Raw genomic sequence first — 16653 nt, 5'->3', positions numbered from 1 at the left:
TAGCGAACAGTTTTACATATAACGAACTAATTGTTTACCATTATCCTCCATTTTGAAGAGCATTTGATTAAGAGAAATAACTCTTGGTTCGTCATTGTTGTCTCCCTTATATTGTTTCAATAAAGAAAAAAGGAATAATTGCAGTGTTGTTTCTTTTTAATATATTTTTATATATAAATATATTTATAACATAATTATATTATATGTACCATATATGCAATATTGTTATTTATTAATAATAGAATATCATGCATAAAAAAATCTCTTTGCTGAGAAGAAGTCGCTAATTTTAGTTTGGGAATGTTTACAACTCTTCAAGTTAAATTCAATATCCAATATTTTTTTTAAAAACTGTTTCTTCAACATGTGCATTGGACTCGAAGTATGTTCTAATCTTGTGCAAACAATCAATAGCTTCATTTTTTGACACAACCGGCAGATCATCTAAATAGATCTCGTCTTCGGATGATTGACAGTCATCGTCATTATTTGTTCCTAATATATCCGCTACAATATCAGAATCATTTTTTGCCTCAGTTATTGTTTCATTTTCCTCTGCAGGAGGGATATCATTAAATGAAGTGTCTGTGTTTGTTATTGTCCGCAGACGAGCAAGGGGAATTTCATCTCTCATATTTTCTATCATTTGTGCGAGTGGCATGTCGTCATCATCGTCCATGGTTTCCTCTTCTGCGATGAACCCAGATTTTCTAAAGCATTTCATAATAACAGTTGGTGAAACATCTCTCCATGCTGCAAATGCGTATCTTATGGCTACAAGCACGTTGATGCCCGGCTCTTTCTTTCTATCGTATGACTGAAGTAAAAGAAAGCGCTATTATGAGATATGTTTTCATTGTTCCCATTTAAAGATATATTATGTAGCTGTATGAAATAAGATACTGTATTACCAATATAAATAGAGAGTAATTTCTTTTAGATGTAAACAAACTTTACTTAAAATTTGTATCAGTTTGTATTTGTCAATTAATAGATGTCAAAAAATAGCAGTGTTTAATATCTGTTGAAAAGGTCATTAATAATGATACGATTTCTATACATTGTTTGCCAAGATATTCGCACCTCCTGGAGACAGGCTTTGTAGTGCACTGATTGATGCATTGTTATAGGTGTTTACAATTTGCTTACATCAATGATATGTTCCACCATACGCTGTCTGTATTTACATTTGAAGTTGTAAATAATGCCCTGGTCACAAGGTTGTAAAACCGATGTGGTGTTCGGCGGGAAAAAAGCCAAAGTTATCGACTTTAACCCAGTCAATTTAGGATGAGCAGCACAGTTGTCCACAATCAGTAATACCTGTAAAAAATATATCGAATTCAAATAGTATAACGTGTTATTAATACCGAAAAAAAATACTGTAAGGCAGATTAAAACATTTTTTCAAAAGCTTTTCCATAATGGCTTGAACTAATATCCTCATTACTGTTGCTTAATTTATATAAAGCACAATATGCTAATTAAGATACATTGTATTAATAAAATTTACAAGTTGTCATTCTTTTATAATAAATTGATCGTACTGAAATGAGTTGAATTTAACTTATTATAAATATAATGCAAATCTCACCTTTCTCGATTGAGATGAAAACTTTCTGTCAAGTTGTAGCACCCAGTCAGAGAAAATTTTCCCTGTCATCCAGGCCCGTTTATTGGCAAGGTAAGTCACAGGTAAGGACTTTACGCCTTTAAAACATCTGGGATTAGCAAATCGGCCAATAACAACGAGTTTAAGCTTCTCCGATCCATCCATATTGCAAGCAACTAGGAACGTTAATCTTTCTTTGCCTTTTTTTCCTCCAGTGCAGGTTTCACCACGGACATTAAGAGAGTATGATGGCATAAGTTTGTAGAAGAGCCCCGTTTCATCAGCATAAAATATGTTTTTAGGGGAGAAATATTTCAGCAGGGCAGGCAAAGTTCGCTCCTTCCATTCATCAGTCACCGATGAATCAACGATTCCGCTCTTTCCACTTATAGCACGAGAAACAATGTTGTGCCTTCCCTTGAAACGTTCTACCCAGCTTCCCGAAGCACTTAAAATAAAAATAACAAACGAATACATTTCCATTAAATATGTCTATTTTAGCCCGTACAACTGAAATAGCAAGGGGTTTTAAAATTCCAAAACGCAAAATATCTGATCTGTTTACGGACAGCCGATTTTGGAGTTCGTTATAAAAGTGTATTTTTCTGTACTTTTTATGGCATTGGGACTAAAAAATAAGTTCCTTATAAGCGATAATTCCTTATAACCGTGTTCGCTGTAACCGTAATTTTTTATATTAAATAAAGAAGGGCAAAATTCGGGCCAAAAATTTGTGTTCCTTATAACCGGAAGTTCGCTATAACCGTATTCGCTATATGTAAAGTTTACTGTACTTCCATTGTACACCTAGTGTCGGTGTATAGATTATAAAACAATATGAGAATCGAAATTACCAAGTTGAAAGTGCCCTGAATTTCTATGACGATCAGGGCATTGGAAGCCAGTAATCATATCTTATCTGCTTATAAGCTCCGTATTGTTGTGCACTTGCTGAATTTGTGTGAAATGAGTTATATGGAACTGTCCGTTTACATTGTGCGATAGTAAAAAAATAATCAAAATACAAAATACTATATATTAATAATATTAAATGGCCTGTTGAGACTGCAAAGAAGTGATATTAGTTTGCAAAGGCTTATTATTTTATATTTCAGAAGGTTGAATGTTAAGGTTTATAAACGAACAATTTCCACTTATTATCCATTACAGCTTTGCCGAAAAGCATATATATGTTACGGGTATGCAACTATAGGTAATAAAATGTGTTTATGAAAATGAAAGTGATAAATTATGTTAATTCCACATTGTTATGATCATCTGGAACGAGTTGTAACATATAATGTTTTTTGGTTTGATATTTGTTTGGTTTTTACAGTGCAACAACAAAATAGGACATATGGCGCCGAAGCAGTAAAGATGATTTTGGCTAGCCTTGCATATTACAAAATTTAAAGCAATACAAGGGGTCAAAACAACCTCACCTGCTGCACCTAAAAGATGCTTTGACTCCATTTATTCGAAACCATATAAACGCCTCTTACGACCATGCAGGGATAAACTGGTGGCTGCAGTCCATTAATAGATAAAAGACATACGTTTAACAATAATTTAATAACTTTGCAACAATTCACGTGTAAATGTTTTATTCCATATTTTGAATAAAGTAAAATCATGCGTTTTAAATATATAGTTTACTAAAAAAATTTAAGCACATTACATATTTTAAAGAATTATTTGTCAACAATAAAAAAACATCTCGTTTCTTAATGTTTTGATTTTAATTATACGCTCGTAATGGACCAACTGTTGCCGCGGTAAAATGTCTCCCCATACACACACTCTATGTTATCTTATTCTATCCATAAAGGATTGTTGGGGGTCCATAGGTTTTGTCCCTTTATTGCCCTGTCTGTTGATGTGTTAACTTTTGGGATGTGTTCATTGAACATCGCCCTTTCTCATTGTTATTGCTTTATATGCATTATTTTCCTATTGCCTTTGTTTTGAAGTATTTGACAGGAACTATGGTAATGCATGTGAACCGATGAGGCAACACAAGACTTTATTGATTGTAAACAATGGTCTACAATTTCAATCAAGCGCTGACACATTGTTACTGCACAGCACAGATAAGTGTGCAGATAATATAAGCTTGCCGGTGTTCATTTTGTCAGGAATTTTGTACTGAAAGCAAAGATAAGCATATTATAAACAATTGATTTCTTTTGTTAAAATTTGTTTGGCAAAATACACCAAGACAAAAAGAACTCAGGACAATACAAACTAGTCCGATGTTATGGTAGCATCGTTTTGTATTAAGATGAAAGATTTTCTATATATAAAATACGATGTTTTTCTTATTGCATAATGCTTCTTTCAGGTGTTAAAAAAAGGATATTGAAATACATAAATCGGTTGGAAGACATTGCCTTGAAAAATCGAATCACTTATTAGGAAATTAAGAAACCTTTTAAATGCAATGTACAATATCAAATCTCGTAATTAAACTTTAAATCATATTGAGAAAGGCGCTGAATGCTTCCTAGAATCCTTTTAGGAAACCATAAGATATTAATTAGAACACCACATAAAAGTAATCAATCTTGACGTTTAGATAATCATTCCCAAAAATAGATGGAAACTACCTTTTACACAATATACAGCATAAACCTTAAGATAGAACTCTTTATTCCATCAAAAACAGTTGGTTCAAAATTCATGTTATTTTTAGCACCTCTAAAAGAAGCTGAGCGGCGTGGTAGCGTCTTTTACGAATATAAACGTCGAAGAAAGTAGCATTTAAATTTTCAAATTACCTCAATAAATAATTTGCTCTAGCTTTACTCAGTAGTAACCACATCCTTCCTTCTAAAATAAATGGATGGCATTTGCTGTCGAATGTTTATCGTATTTTTCAGGCTTTTGTGGGAGTTTTTCATCGTGGCTGGAAACAGGAAATACTAAAAACAAGATCAACAAGGAAAGGCAGCGTTTAATGGACGCAGCCCCCGAAAGACCAAGCAACAACAACAAGTGGCAAGAAGCCCAGGCGGACCCAAAAAAAAAACAGGACAGGGCACAAGGCAGAGCACGGACAGACTAATCACTAAAATGATAAATAATTAGAAGTCTTGTCTGGTACTTATAATCATTGGTATAGGCTAGAACTTAACAATTCCTTAATAAAGCAAACTAAATACAAAGACATTGTTGGCCATCACCATTCTGTAAACGGGGCTGTCGTTGATATATGTAGTGAAGTTAGCTTTCATTTATATTGGACACAAATCTGCAATTTATCTGTTTTGAAGCAGCTGTGATTTACGTTTCCCTAAATTATAAATATCAAATTATTGACTGTGCGTAAGGCATATTCTATCATAACATTATGTGTCCGATGTCGTGGCATACATAAAACATATACTTAAATCCGTATCAATATTTCTTTTTTACCAACCATTGACAAAATTTCGCCAAACATTAAATTAATCACGAAAACTAAATTTGTCCTCTGTTTTTTGTGTTGGAATAATTGCTATAGTTATCATTTTAATGTAAAATATATATGCAAATTATTTCAAATAACATTTAATACAATAGCGATATCGTGTGTCATTTTTCCTTTTTTTGCCACATAACATCACCAAACAATGGGGCATTCTATGAATAATATGAATTATACTTTATTCTCGAATTAAAACAACAAATTTCTTTGACTTTCACGTTCTGGTTATGGTAATTATTTAGAATGCTCTCATAAATTTCATGTTTTATTGGTAATGAAAACCCTAAACATTTATATCTGCTCAAACAAATATGGACAAACAAGAAATAAAATGAAAATAAATTCAATTCGCATTTGTATGACTATTTTGATTTTATTTGAAAGTCGTTTATTCTCTTAAGGAAATGTGTAGAAGCAATGCCTTGCTCATAGGTATATAAACATATAAATATATTTGATACATTTTAGCAGGGATTCTACGTTTCCGAGCTCGGTTTCTGTTTTACGAAAATAATGCCATCAAACTTCAACTGATTTTTTTCCGTTAATGTAATGTCCTATAGTTACACTTTAAATGAAATATCACATTTAATGTTATAACACACAGTCAAACCGTTTTACTCGGTGTCCATACGCGCTGTACTATTATATTCTATAGATCGTTGGTATCGAAAGCGCTTCTAATACCCAAACATTCATACTAAAGATATGATTAAATTGGCAGGTCATTTTATAGACCGTTTAAACATTCTGTTGTTTTTATCATAAATGTAACAAAAACTCATAAAGCGAGTGTTAGAGTGCGACCACTGGTTATTCATTTTTAACCAGTTTTGAGTGCAGTTATCACGCAATTAAACTATCGGTTACGACAATCAAGGCATCATGTCGAAATTGAACACCAGCAGCATTATTCTTCGATTTTGTTTCTGAGATTTTAATAACTTAATAACTTAAGCTATTATTAATAAACATCATTAAATATAAATCTTTCTCCGGTGTCACATAATAGTCACACGCGCGTAACCAGGTCTACGGTTTATACATGTTTATGTTTGTTTTTGCAGTGTTTTTGTGTGTGTGTTTTATTGTTGGTATGTGTTTTAATTTTTATTTTACCTGTGACTTTGTTTACAAAGAAACCCTTTTGAAAATTAGTGTGGAATCTCCAGCATATAACAATTAATTCGGTGTAAATATTTAACTATTCTGACAATATGTATTTTTTTCCTTCCGAATATATGCGTATAATTGAGTTTTGCATCTTTCGTAGATCATTTTAAAAAACCTTGTAGGTTTTGGACTTCAGTTTATAACCTTTCTTACAAATTAAGTTTTACCCCAAGGAGGAATTTGGGTAGGCTACACTTGTTCTATTACGTGTTTATATCCCTTCAGTTTTGGCTCGATCTAGTATGAAGCGATAAAAAGGTTAGAAAAATGAAAAGACGTTTGACAAAAAAAAAGAACAAATAAAAATCAATAAGAAAAGTCGTGCATATGAAATGATTATTTAACTTGATAACTATATAAATATCTCTTTAGCGATATGACTACCTCCTTCGTTACAAAAGTCTCGAAGTGTAAAAATCATATATACATGTACGTATTTCATTTATATATTATTTTTTGGTTATGAATTATAGTATAACTGCATATTCTAGGCGGAACATCTACTTGAAATGTTTTCGTTTTTAATCTGTATTGCTGTTTAAATAAAAATATGAAGCAATTCTTTCATTATGACTTGGAAACGCCACCACAACAACAGTTAAAATATGAATTTCTCAATTTTACGTTTCCTGGAAACTGTAACAAAATCAAAATGGTATAGCAGTCTTTGATTTTCAATGCTTTATGCAGAGTTCACAAACAATATAAAATAAGACAACAACCTTTGTTGAAACTTAAATTTGGCGGTATGCGCTAGCTTGAAAGTAGTGATAGAGCCCAACGGAAGAAGTAGCTCTGTTGTTCACCGGACGTGTTTTGTGTTCAAGCAAAGTTATATGGTTTTACTTCTAGTCAATATCGCCTTTATTTTAAATTTTACCCAGGATGCAATTCAGAGAAATGGAAATGGAAAGATAATATTATAAAAAACGCATTTGTTCACCATGATTAAATTCACTTCTTCAAAATTAACTTGTTATTTAATGCATTAAATTGAAAAAAAACATTGCGCAGATGGCAGATTGCCCTATTCAATTTAAATTAATTTTCTTTTCATCGATCCATTGACAAAAAACCTTATACTTTAAAATCTTAAAAAAAACTCTTATCAAACCAAAATAAGTTATTCTTTACATGGATTTTATGACAGATTATGCCTCAGACATGAATAGCTTTTTTCTTCTTTAAAAGGCACAAACAAGAATTTAGCAATAATTTGATAATGAGATTCAAACATATTAGAGGCTTATTACTGGATAAAATAAGCGTAGAATGTGAAGCAATTTCAAAGGTAACAAAACGTAAAGAGTGTGGTATTTTAACTTCTATTCAAAAAAGGTAATCCATTAAGATGTACTTCGCCACCCCCTATAAAAATTGTCTGAGAAATGAGAATGGTAGCATTTTTGTACTTAATGGGCTAGTAATGACTGAAGTATAAAGCAATGTCATTATTTCAAAGTATAATTTGATGTATAGAAATAACCTTTCGGCTTTAACATTTCTTGTACATATTATGTAGAGAGGTATTGATTATCCATGATTTGTTATTTAACTGGCATTATTTGATAAAACTACGATACGTCATCTCATTTATTACGGAGAAAATATTGCTTTGTTTTGATATTCGACTCTAAGTGATGGGTTTGTTTTAAACATAATACATTATTCATCCATAGCATTTTTACAGCAGAAAAACAACGACGTAAGATCAATCTTTGTCGGAAATTGGAAATTTTTATACGATGGCTGCTTGAAAAGTGGTTTGAGAAACGTCGTACCTTTGTATTTTATTAAAGACATAATCAACGAAAAGTAAGTCAAACTTACCATTTTTATTGTTAACATAATATTAAATTTATGATGAACGCGATAACAATATGAAAATGTTATCCCTATAATCACATCATGATACGGTGAGTGGTTATTTACGTGATGTTATGGTGATTTGTGGTTTCTGCAGTTTATTTAATATACAAAACATAATTTTACATTGTTATGCATACATTTTAGCAATTTGCACACTGAACGTCTTCCCCTCATAAAAGCAACATTAAACTCATGTTCTACAGACATTTGTCTTTCAGTTTGTAGCTCACCTGTCACAAAGTGACAGATCGCTTTTCGTCCGGCGTCCGTCCGTCGTCCGTCCGTAAACTTTTACTTTAAATGACATCTCCTCATAAACAACTAAGCCAATTTCATCCAAACTTCACAGGAATGGTCCTTTGGTGGTCACCTTTAAAAATTGTTCAAAGAATTTAATTCCATGCAGAACTCTGGTTGCCATGTCAACCGAAAGAAAAAACTTTAAATGTCTTCTGTTAAAACAAAACCTAAAAGCTAGAGCTTAGATATTTGGCATGAAACATTTTCTAGTGAGTGTCTACCAAGTTTGTTCAAATAAAAGCCCTAGGGTCAAAATTGGCCCCGCCCCAGGGGTTCATTGATTTTCCTTATACTCATATTGTAAAAATTTAAAAAGTCTTCTTTAAAAGAACCTAAAGAGCTAGAGCTAAGATATTTAGCTTGAAACATCTTCTAATGAGTGTATATCTAGTTTGTTTAAATAAAATTCCTGGGTTCAAAATTAGCCCCGCCCCAGGGGGTCATTGATTTTCCCTATATGCAAATAGTTAAAACTTAAAAAGTCTTCTTTTAAAGAACTCAAAGAGCTAGAGCTAAGATATTAAGCATGAAACATGTTCTAATGGGTGTCTACATAGTTTGTTCAAATAAAAGCCCTGAGGTCAAAATTGGCCCCGCCCCGGGGGTCATTGATTTTCCTTATATGTGTATAGCAAAAACCCACTTTGTAAAAACCCAAATAGCTAGAGTTTAGATATTAAGCATGAAACATCTTCTAGTAAATGTCTACAAAGTTTGTTCAAATAAAAGCCCTGGGGTCAAAACTGGCCCCGTCCCAGGGGTGTCATTGTTTTTAACTATATGTGAATAGTAAAAACTTAAAAATTCTTCTTTTAAAAAAACCCAATGACCTAGAGCTTAGATGTTTAGCATGAAACATCTTTTTATGGATGTCCACCAAGTTTGTTCAAATAAAAGCCCTTTAAAATTGGCCCTGTCGGGGGTGACGGGAGATCATTGTTTTTCATTATATGTGTGTAGTAAAAACTTAACATCATGAAACATCTTCTTATAGGTGTCTTTAAGTTTGTTCAAATAAAAGCCCTGGGGTTCAAACTGGACCTCGCTCCGGGGCCTATATACAGGTGAGCGACCTCAGGTCCATCATGGCCCTCTTGTTAATGTAAACATTTGCTTATCGCATGCTCAAATATGACATAACATTTTTAACATTGAAACCCTGTTACATGTTTTGTATTTTTCTAGAAAACTACCACAGAAAAGACAAAAAACCTATGGAAAAACCAAACAAACCCGCTTTGTCATTGAGTAAAATAATATTACCGTTAATTTCTAAAAGACGTGGAAATTGATCAGAGCGACACATATAGAAACGTCCGCCATAACTTGGCCAATGGGAGATGCTGACAAGAACGAAATATTTCTAACAAATTAAGATTATAAATGATCTTGCAATGTAAAAAATAAATTGGATCCAGTCAAGACAAATATGAATTACTAGTATGTCAATAAAGTAACGGAAATGGAAAGGAGGAGATCATTTGTTAAATAAATATCATTTAACAAACAGTTACCCACGTCATCAGACAACTTTTTATGCCAAGAGATACACAGCTTGTAAAACATATTACAAATATTACAGTTTAATACATGTTACATTTGTTTGTATATTGGTCTTTGTTTTACTATTTGGTTTCATAATACATTGTATAAGCGTGTTCTTTACATATGTAAATGTCAGCTGGTGCTCAATTAATTAGCCTCAAGGATGATGTCAACGGCCTAATTAAAAGCTAAAATAATGATAACCTTAGCAGACATAATTACCTTTTATCAGATCGCTGAAATTTGTAGTCCTTAACTTCATTTCTAAAGCAACCATTCTCAAGTGTCGTGGCTTATAAAGCAAACTTACTTCCAAAATGTTTCGTATTTAGTACTTAAGGTATTACCATCCTAATGCATTACCTCCGCCTTGAAGAGTATTCAAATAGGCTAGAACTACTGTTAACTACATTGAAAATGAGGGCCTTGGGTTCAATCCCTAGAAGGGTCAACTTTCTTTTTCTTTCTTTTTTTCTTTTAACATTATTTATGTATCTCTCATGTCCCATTTGGAAAGAAAAAAGTGTTTAATTTTGATTTTTTAATTTATATAGGTATTTATTGGCTAAATTATGCTAAATCTAGTAATAAATATGGTACCTGATATTTTTAAAGTGTAATAAAATCAAAACTAGACGGTAAAAGTATTTCATATTTTACAAGATCAACCACTTTCTTCAGCAGTCCGATGTGAAAGATAGTATTGTCCGCTCAGTCGGTCACTAAACATTTTATAGGACCATTACATGTTATTATATCATTTAGTGAATCTGTGGCACATAAGTACAACAACAACAACACCATTGTATTTCATAAATATTATAACAACATAATAGTATACATATAGTGTACATAAAATAATGTAAACAGTGGTATCAGCTCAAATACAAGAAAGTAAAAAAGAAGGAAATTGTAAGAAGGAAAACGTTTATGTAATGTGTGAGATCTAGCAAGAGCATCGAACGATTTTCTGATTAGTACGCAAATAGTTGTTAGAAGTTCTTTTTATTCTGGTCCTGTATTGGGGAGATGCGTTCACAGAATGCCACCCATCCTTGTTGATCTTGGTGTTCATATATTATTTGACATAACTTTCTGTCCGGCATGAAGAAACATTTTGTGTTGAAATAGCATTTCGTCCTTTAATGCCATATAGATAATCACTTTCTTGATTGTACTGACAATAACAGATATATTAAATCCGTCATTTGGCATTTCTTATTTAGAATCAGAAAAAAACAAATTAGGTACCTTTCATCTGCTAAAATTTTAAGAAAAATATATTAACAAAAACAACAACAACAATTTTATCATCCCGCAAGATTAATTGTCAGATTGTGTTAATGTATGTCAACAAAACACTTGTTTTAAAAAACACGCAAAACTTTGACTTCCCAGTATAAAATGTCACATAATCTTCTATATGGCACAGAGGCTTATACTTCCAGTAGAATTAATAAATTTTTTTAGAAAATTCAGCAGATTAATGGGTACCGAAAAGTTGGAGTAAATTTATTTTAGTTATTTTTCTATTGTTATTTTCATGTTTCGTATGTAACACATCAAATGGAAATGTGAAATCCTCATTATGATATTACGGATATCGTGGGTATATAAAATTATTTAAATTCTTGTAGTAAATAATATCGTTACTGATATTTAACTTAATAACAAGTGTGTATGGTTGGAGGGGCTCCAATCCCGAGGGTTAAGGTGGCCGGCTCCAAACACTTGCCCCCATCGCTGTGGGTTCAAATCCCGTTAAGGACTTTATATGATTTCATATGACGAAGATATCTGGAAGACTCGTGGCGCCTGCCTGAAATAAAGCATGGAGAGGCACCCGAGATCTTCTTTCATCAGTAAAACTTGAAAATCCTATATGACGTTACGCGTGTCGGTGTTACTTAAAATCCAACAAAACGCAAAAAACATGCACTGAGATGAATTTATAACTTGATAATCAATTTAAAGATCTTCTTCTGTCAGACTAAATATCTAACACACAATTCACTTGAACAAGGTATATTTTCGTTTCCTCGTAATTCATGTTGTTATCTCTTTATTTATCGCAAAAGAACATGTTATTTCCTAGATTACTAGTCTAGGATCATACAATTGATTTAAAGATTATGGAATTGATTTCTAAGAATGACAAGAATTCTAATTATCTTTGATCTGCTTATCAGATTAGAACACGCGTCAGATGATATTAAAAGCACTAACTTGCAAACGGTGAGATTACATGCTTTGACTGCAAATCGCACAGCAAAACCCATGTAACATCCAATATGAGTATTTCAAATTACTATAAATCTTTTAAAGGATATAGAGCTATATTGAATGTCTGCCTTTTTTGTGGATCAAAGCAATACAGGATCAAATCTGAAATAATAATGCCTGTTTTTTTATAATGTTTGTGTGTTGTGTCCAGGAACGTTTTATTATGTATCCTTATGATAAACAATCCTAATGTCACAAGTAAAGTAAAACTAAACTAGGATCTAAAGCTAATTTTATATGGCGGTGTTGTTGCTTTCTTTTCTCTTTGTTTTTTTATGTTTTGATGTTAGCCAGGTCGTCATTGTTACGAAGGTTCTTAAAAAAACCAAATATTTTCCTGAAAATATTATTATTTAATGGGGTTTACAATACAATGCCTTACATTTGTATGCGCTAATTAATTTCTTTCAATTTAGTTTATTTAACTACCACAGTGCTCGTTTCGGCAATAAAATAGCACACTTCTGCGTTATTTTCACATCCCCACGTTACAGGATAAACATATAGAAATACGTATTACATAACAGGGCGGTCTTCTTTAGAACATTTTGATTGCTCGTAGGTATTAAGTGATTAAACTGTACAAATATGTATTCTAGCATATTCATTTATAAATTTAAGTAAGGAATTATGATTGCATATTTCTGCCACCAGATAATCATATAATTAACTAGTTAATTAAGAGGTTACTAGTTACGTTACTAGTTAACATCTTAATTAACTAGTTAGTTATGCGATTAACTAGTCACAAAACAAGTTAAATTTTTCAATAAATAAAAAGAACATAGCGGGAAATGAACCTCTTAATAAACTAGTTAATTAAAAGGTTAACTAGTTAACCTCTTAATAAACTAGTTAGTTAAGAGGTTGTCTAGTTACGTAAATAGTTAACCTCTTAATATTTAGCTGGTAAAATAATAAAATGATGGCAGTTGTAGGCACTAACATGCATTTATCCCGTTATGATTTTTTATTTATTGAAAAAATTAACTAGTTACGTAACTAGTTAATCGCATGACTGACTTGTTAATTAAGAGGTTAAGTAGTTACGTAACTAGTTAACCTCTTAATTAACTAGGTAGTTATATGGTTATTTGGTGGCAGAAATATGCCACCATAAAGGAATATCTCTGTACTGTAACCTATATAAATAAGTAATTGTAGTCTTATATATTAACTTGCTCATATTTCGTCTTTTATCATTGTAATCATTCTTTGTATCAAGTGAAAAACATCGATGTTATGTGTGAAGCGCCAATTAAATTTATCCTTATTCCCGCAAGGACACACTTCTTTGTTTAAATGTTCTGCACGTTTTGACGTTTTGGTGTTTCAATATTGCGAACCATTGTTTTTTATAACATTTAAATACAGAATAACAACAACGCTTCTATATATCGTCTATTTCTACCATATGGCCGTTTGCAATTGACTTTGTTACATTAGAAAGTATTAAAGCTAAAAATTATCAATCAGATATAAATCGAGGACATTTGAATGTTGTAATAAATAAACTTGAACTTGCTTAAGTACAACACAGTTACTGCATATTGTCAAATAACTTTCTTTGTGACAATTTCATATTCTCGGGCCTTTCCGCCAGCCTTCGGGTAAGAACCTCGAACATAATAATAAAAACCGATACTGTATTCCGGTCTTACGAGAAACTAAACATGTAAACAAATAATAAATTTATGCTAGAAGTTGTTGATTAAATTTATCCAATATATCGGGTGAAATCCCAACTGAATTAAGTCTAATTATATAAAAGTAAACAGTACATTATTTATATACTTATTACTAAAGCTGTAGATACCGAAAGTACAAAATGTCTCTCTGCTTTCATTAATTCGGACTTTGTTATGACTGTACATCAGTGGGCAATTGTAGATAGTCAGAAGTATTTTCAGTCACAATTGTACCGATTTTCGGAAATAGACTATAATGTTCATTTGGATGTCAAAAATATATTTTCGATTTAAATTATCAAAGATAACACCCTTTACATTTAAAACCACGTGTTAGAACTACTTTTAAACTGTATTAAGTCCGAGGCTTGCACGAGATGTTTTGATTGTCACACAAGTGCACGAATGGATCGGGCTTACAGTATGATATTTCTTATTCACTGACTGTAGCAAACCAGTATCGTATTATTCATATTTACAAAAATGTAAACTAAATACAAATTGATTTACGCATTACATAGAGTTATCAAATGTCGGACTTTAATCAAACTAGAAACAAATGGAAGTACATTAAAAAACAATTTAAGATTTAGCAATTAATTTGGCATTTATGTTAAGTAATAGATTTAGCTTTTAAGTTCAGCGATTAAAATATATTTCAGTGAGGAAATAGCAAAATTATATTTCATGTTTTGTGGCTCTAACGACGACCTTTACATTTCCTCTGGGAGAAATGTTGTATAAAATGATTTATTATGGACAATTATGATGAATATATTTGCATGTTCTGTTTGATCCATCAAAACTAAGCTTTACATGAAATCTACATTTTTTCTTATTTTTTCGTTCTTTGTTGCGACCGTTCTTATCTACAATATATTTGAACAAAAAAACATATATTAATGTTGTTTTCTTTTCTCTTTTCTTTGTTCTCGTTATTTTGAGTTTATGATTATATTTTGTCTGTGTTTGATTTTCGTTTTTTTTAAATTTTGTTTTGTTGCAATAATTATGTTAAATTAAACTGACAGTGTGCTATTTTTAAACAATTTAAAAACTAATTATAAAGAATTGATATCATGATCACCTAACATTGTACGATACATGACAATAGTTTATATTCAGGTGACTGCCCTTTTTATATTGAACATAAATTAAAAACAGTTGAAAAATTACGAAAATCTTAGGCTGTAACAGTTTGCAGCTTGGTATATTGAGCATTCAGTGTAGGATCCGCATTCTTCCTAATTTCTAATTACGAAGTATATTCTGTGTCCTTAAATGACATTTCGTATCCAAGTGGTGTGCACAAATGATCTCATTATTTAATGTTATACTTAACTGCTTATGTGGATAATAAATGACACAATTAATTTGCATTCCTGTCAGCAGATATATATTAAATGTAATCTGATATATTTCGCTCAAAACCAAAAATATATTACTGACAGACGAAAAACAAGCTTCTGTTATGCAAATATTATTGACAATAATTCTTTACAGCATATGTTAATAACACTGGTTTTTAATAAACACATATTAAGTGTGTGTCTGTCATTTTAAATAAGATTGTGAAATAAACTATTCTTGTATGTTAAAATAGTTGTGAATTAGAAAAAAAAATCCTATTATCAACAACCGTTAGGTCATTTTCCTCTGCACACGACTGGTTTTCGGCAGATGAACAAAATCAAAAGCTTCATTATTTGTTATAACATTGTTATTTTTATACGAAAACAAATATACTTGTAATAATAATAAATAATATACTGTAAAAAAACTAAGCGGCGTCGTCTTTATGGATTGCTTCGTTTTTTGTCCCATGGTAGGAGCTGTTATTATTAGCAGTGAATGTCATGTTGTGTTAATTAGTTTTATTTTGATTTTTATAAATCAAGAATACAAATATGTTGCAACATTAATATTTAATAACTTAACTTAAAAAGCATGTGCATTGTGATATATATTTTCATGAAATTGCAGGCTAAGTTAAACGGCTTATCCCTAAAAAATTATATCACAAGTCTACGTATTTTCCGAACATCCCTTGTATTTCAGACTTGCACTTATTTTTTTTTCTCTCATCCACACGAATTAGTTACTTGTTATCACGAGATACTATGTCGTTCACTCGAATAAGTATCATGTGGGAACGAGATAAAAATGAGAAGTGCAATTTACAAAAGATATAAGCACGACGCCTATCTACCACCTTAAACAAGTTATATCTCTTTACTAATTTGATTTCCTCTGCTATTCCTTGTGTTTTTGAAAGGTTTTATTCCCGGGAAAGAAACGTACATCAATTTCATATTGCTATTGTGATACTTTTTGCTACTTTAGAACAAAAGTACGTTAATATTTAATAATAATGTTTTATGTTAAACTTCTAAAAATCCGCCATGTTTAAAGTTATTTATCTGTCGATTTAAAGTAAATAAAAACGCTCGCATAACATAATATTAAATTAATAAAACACTACAGTAAAAAGAAACAAAACGGATTCTAGAAATAAAATAGTTTGCGGTTACATGGGCTGCTCTAGCTGATTTTATGCCTGAGAATTAAAACGATTATTCTGTAACAACCCATTGACTTTGGTATGGTCGTGTCCTTAAATAATGTAAATATTAACATATCTGTTAAAATATCTGTTTTGCAATAAGTTGGATTGTTTATCGACGATTTACGTACTTTATTTTCCTATCAATAAATAT

At 31.4% G+C, this 16653-nt stretch overlaps 1 protein-coding gene across 1 annotated transcript; it reads right to left on the bottom strand.

Annotated features, from left to right (window-relative positions):
* Window positions 1-325: 325 nt before the first annotated feature.
* Window positions 326-4433, bottom strand: LOC132728590 (tigger transposable element-derived protein 6-like). Its single transcript, XM_060714254.1, has 4 exons — window positions 4390-4433; window positions 1595-2060; window positions 1150-1323; window positions 326-817 (listed from the first exon to the last, which is right to left on the bottom strand). Exons 1-4 carry the CDS (start codon window positions 4431-4433, stop codon window positions 326-328), a joined length of 1176 nt encoding a protein of 391 aa, XP_060570237.1.
* Window positions 4434-16653: the final 12220 nt, after the last annotated feature.

Source organism: Ruditapes philippinarum, unplaced genomic scaffold, assembly GCF_026571515.1.
Source record: "Ruditapes philippinarum isolate M1 unplaced genomic scaffold, ASM2657151v2 ctg4588_1_1_1_1, whole genome shotgun sequence".
Taxonomy (NCBI): domain Eukaryota; kingdom Metazoa; phylum Mollusca; class Bivalvia; order Venerida; family Veneridae; genus Ruditapes; species Ruditapes philippinarum.
Note: the sequence above shows the minus strand (reverse complement) of the source record. Positions and strands in the feature narration are given on the sequence as shown.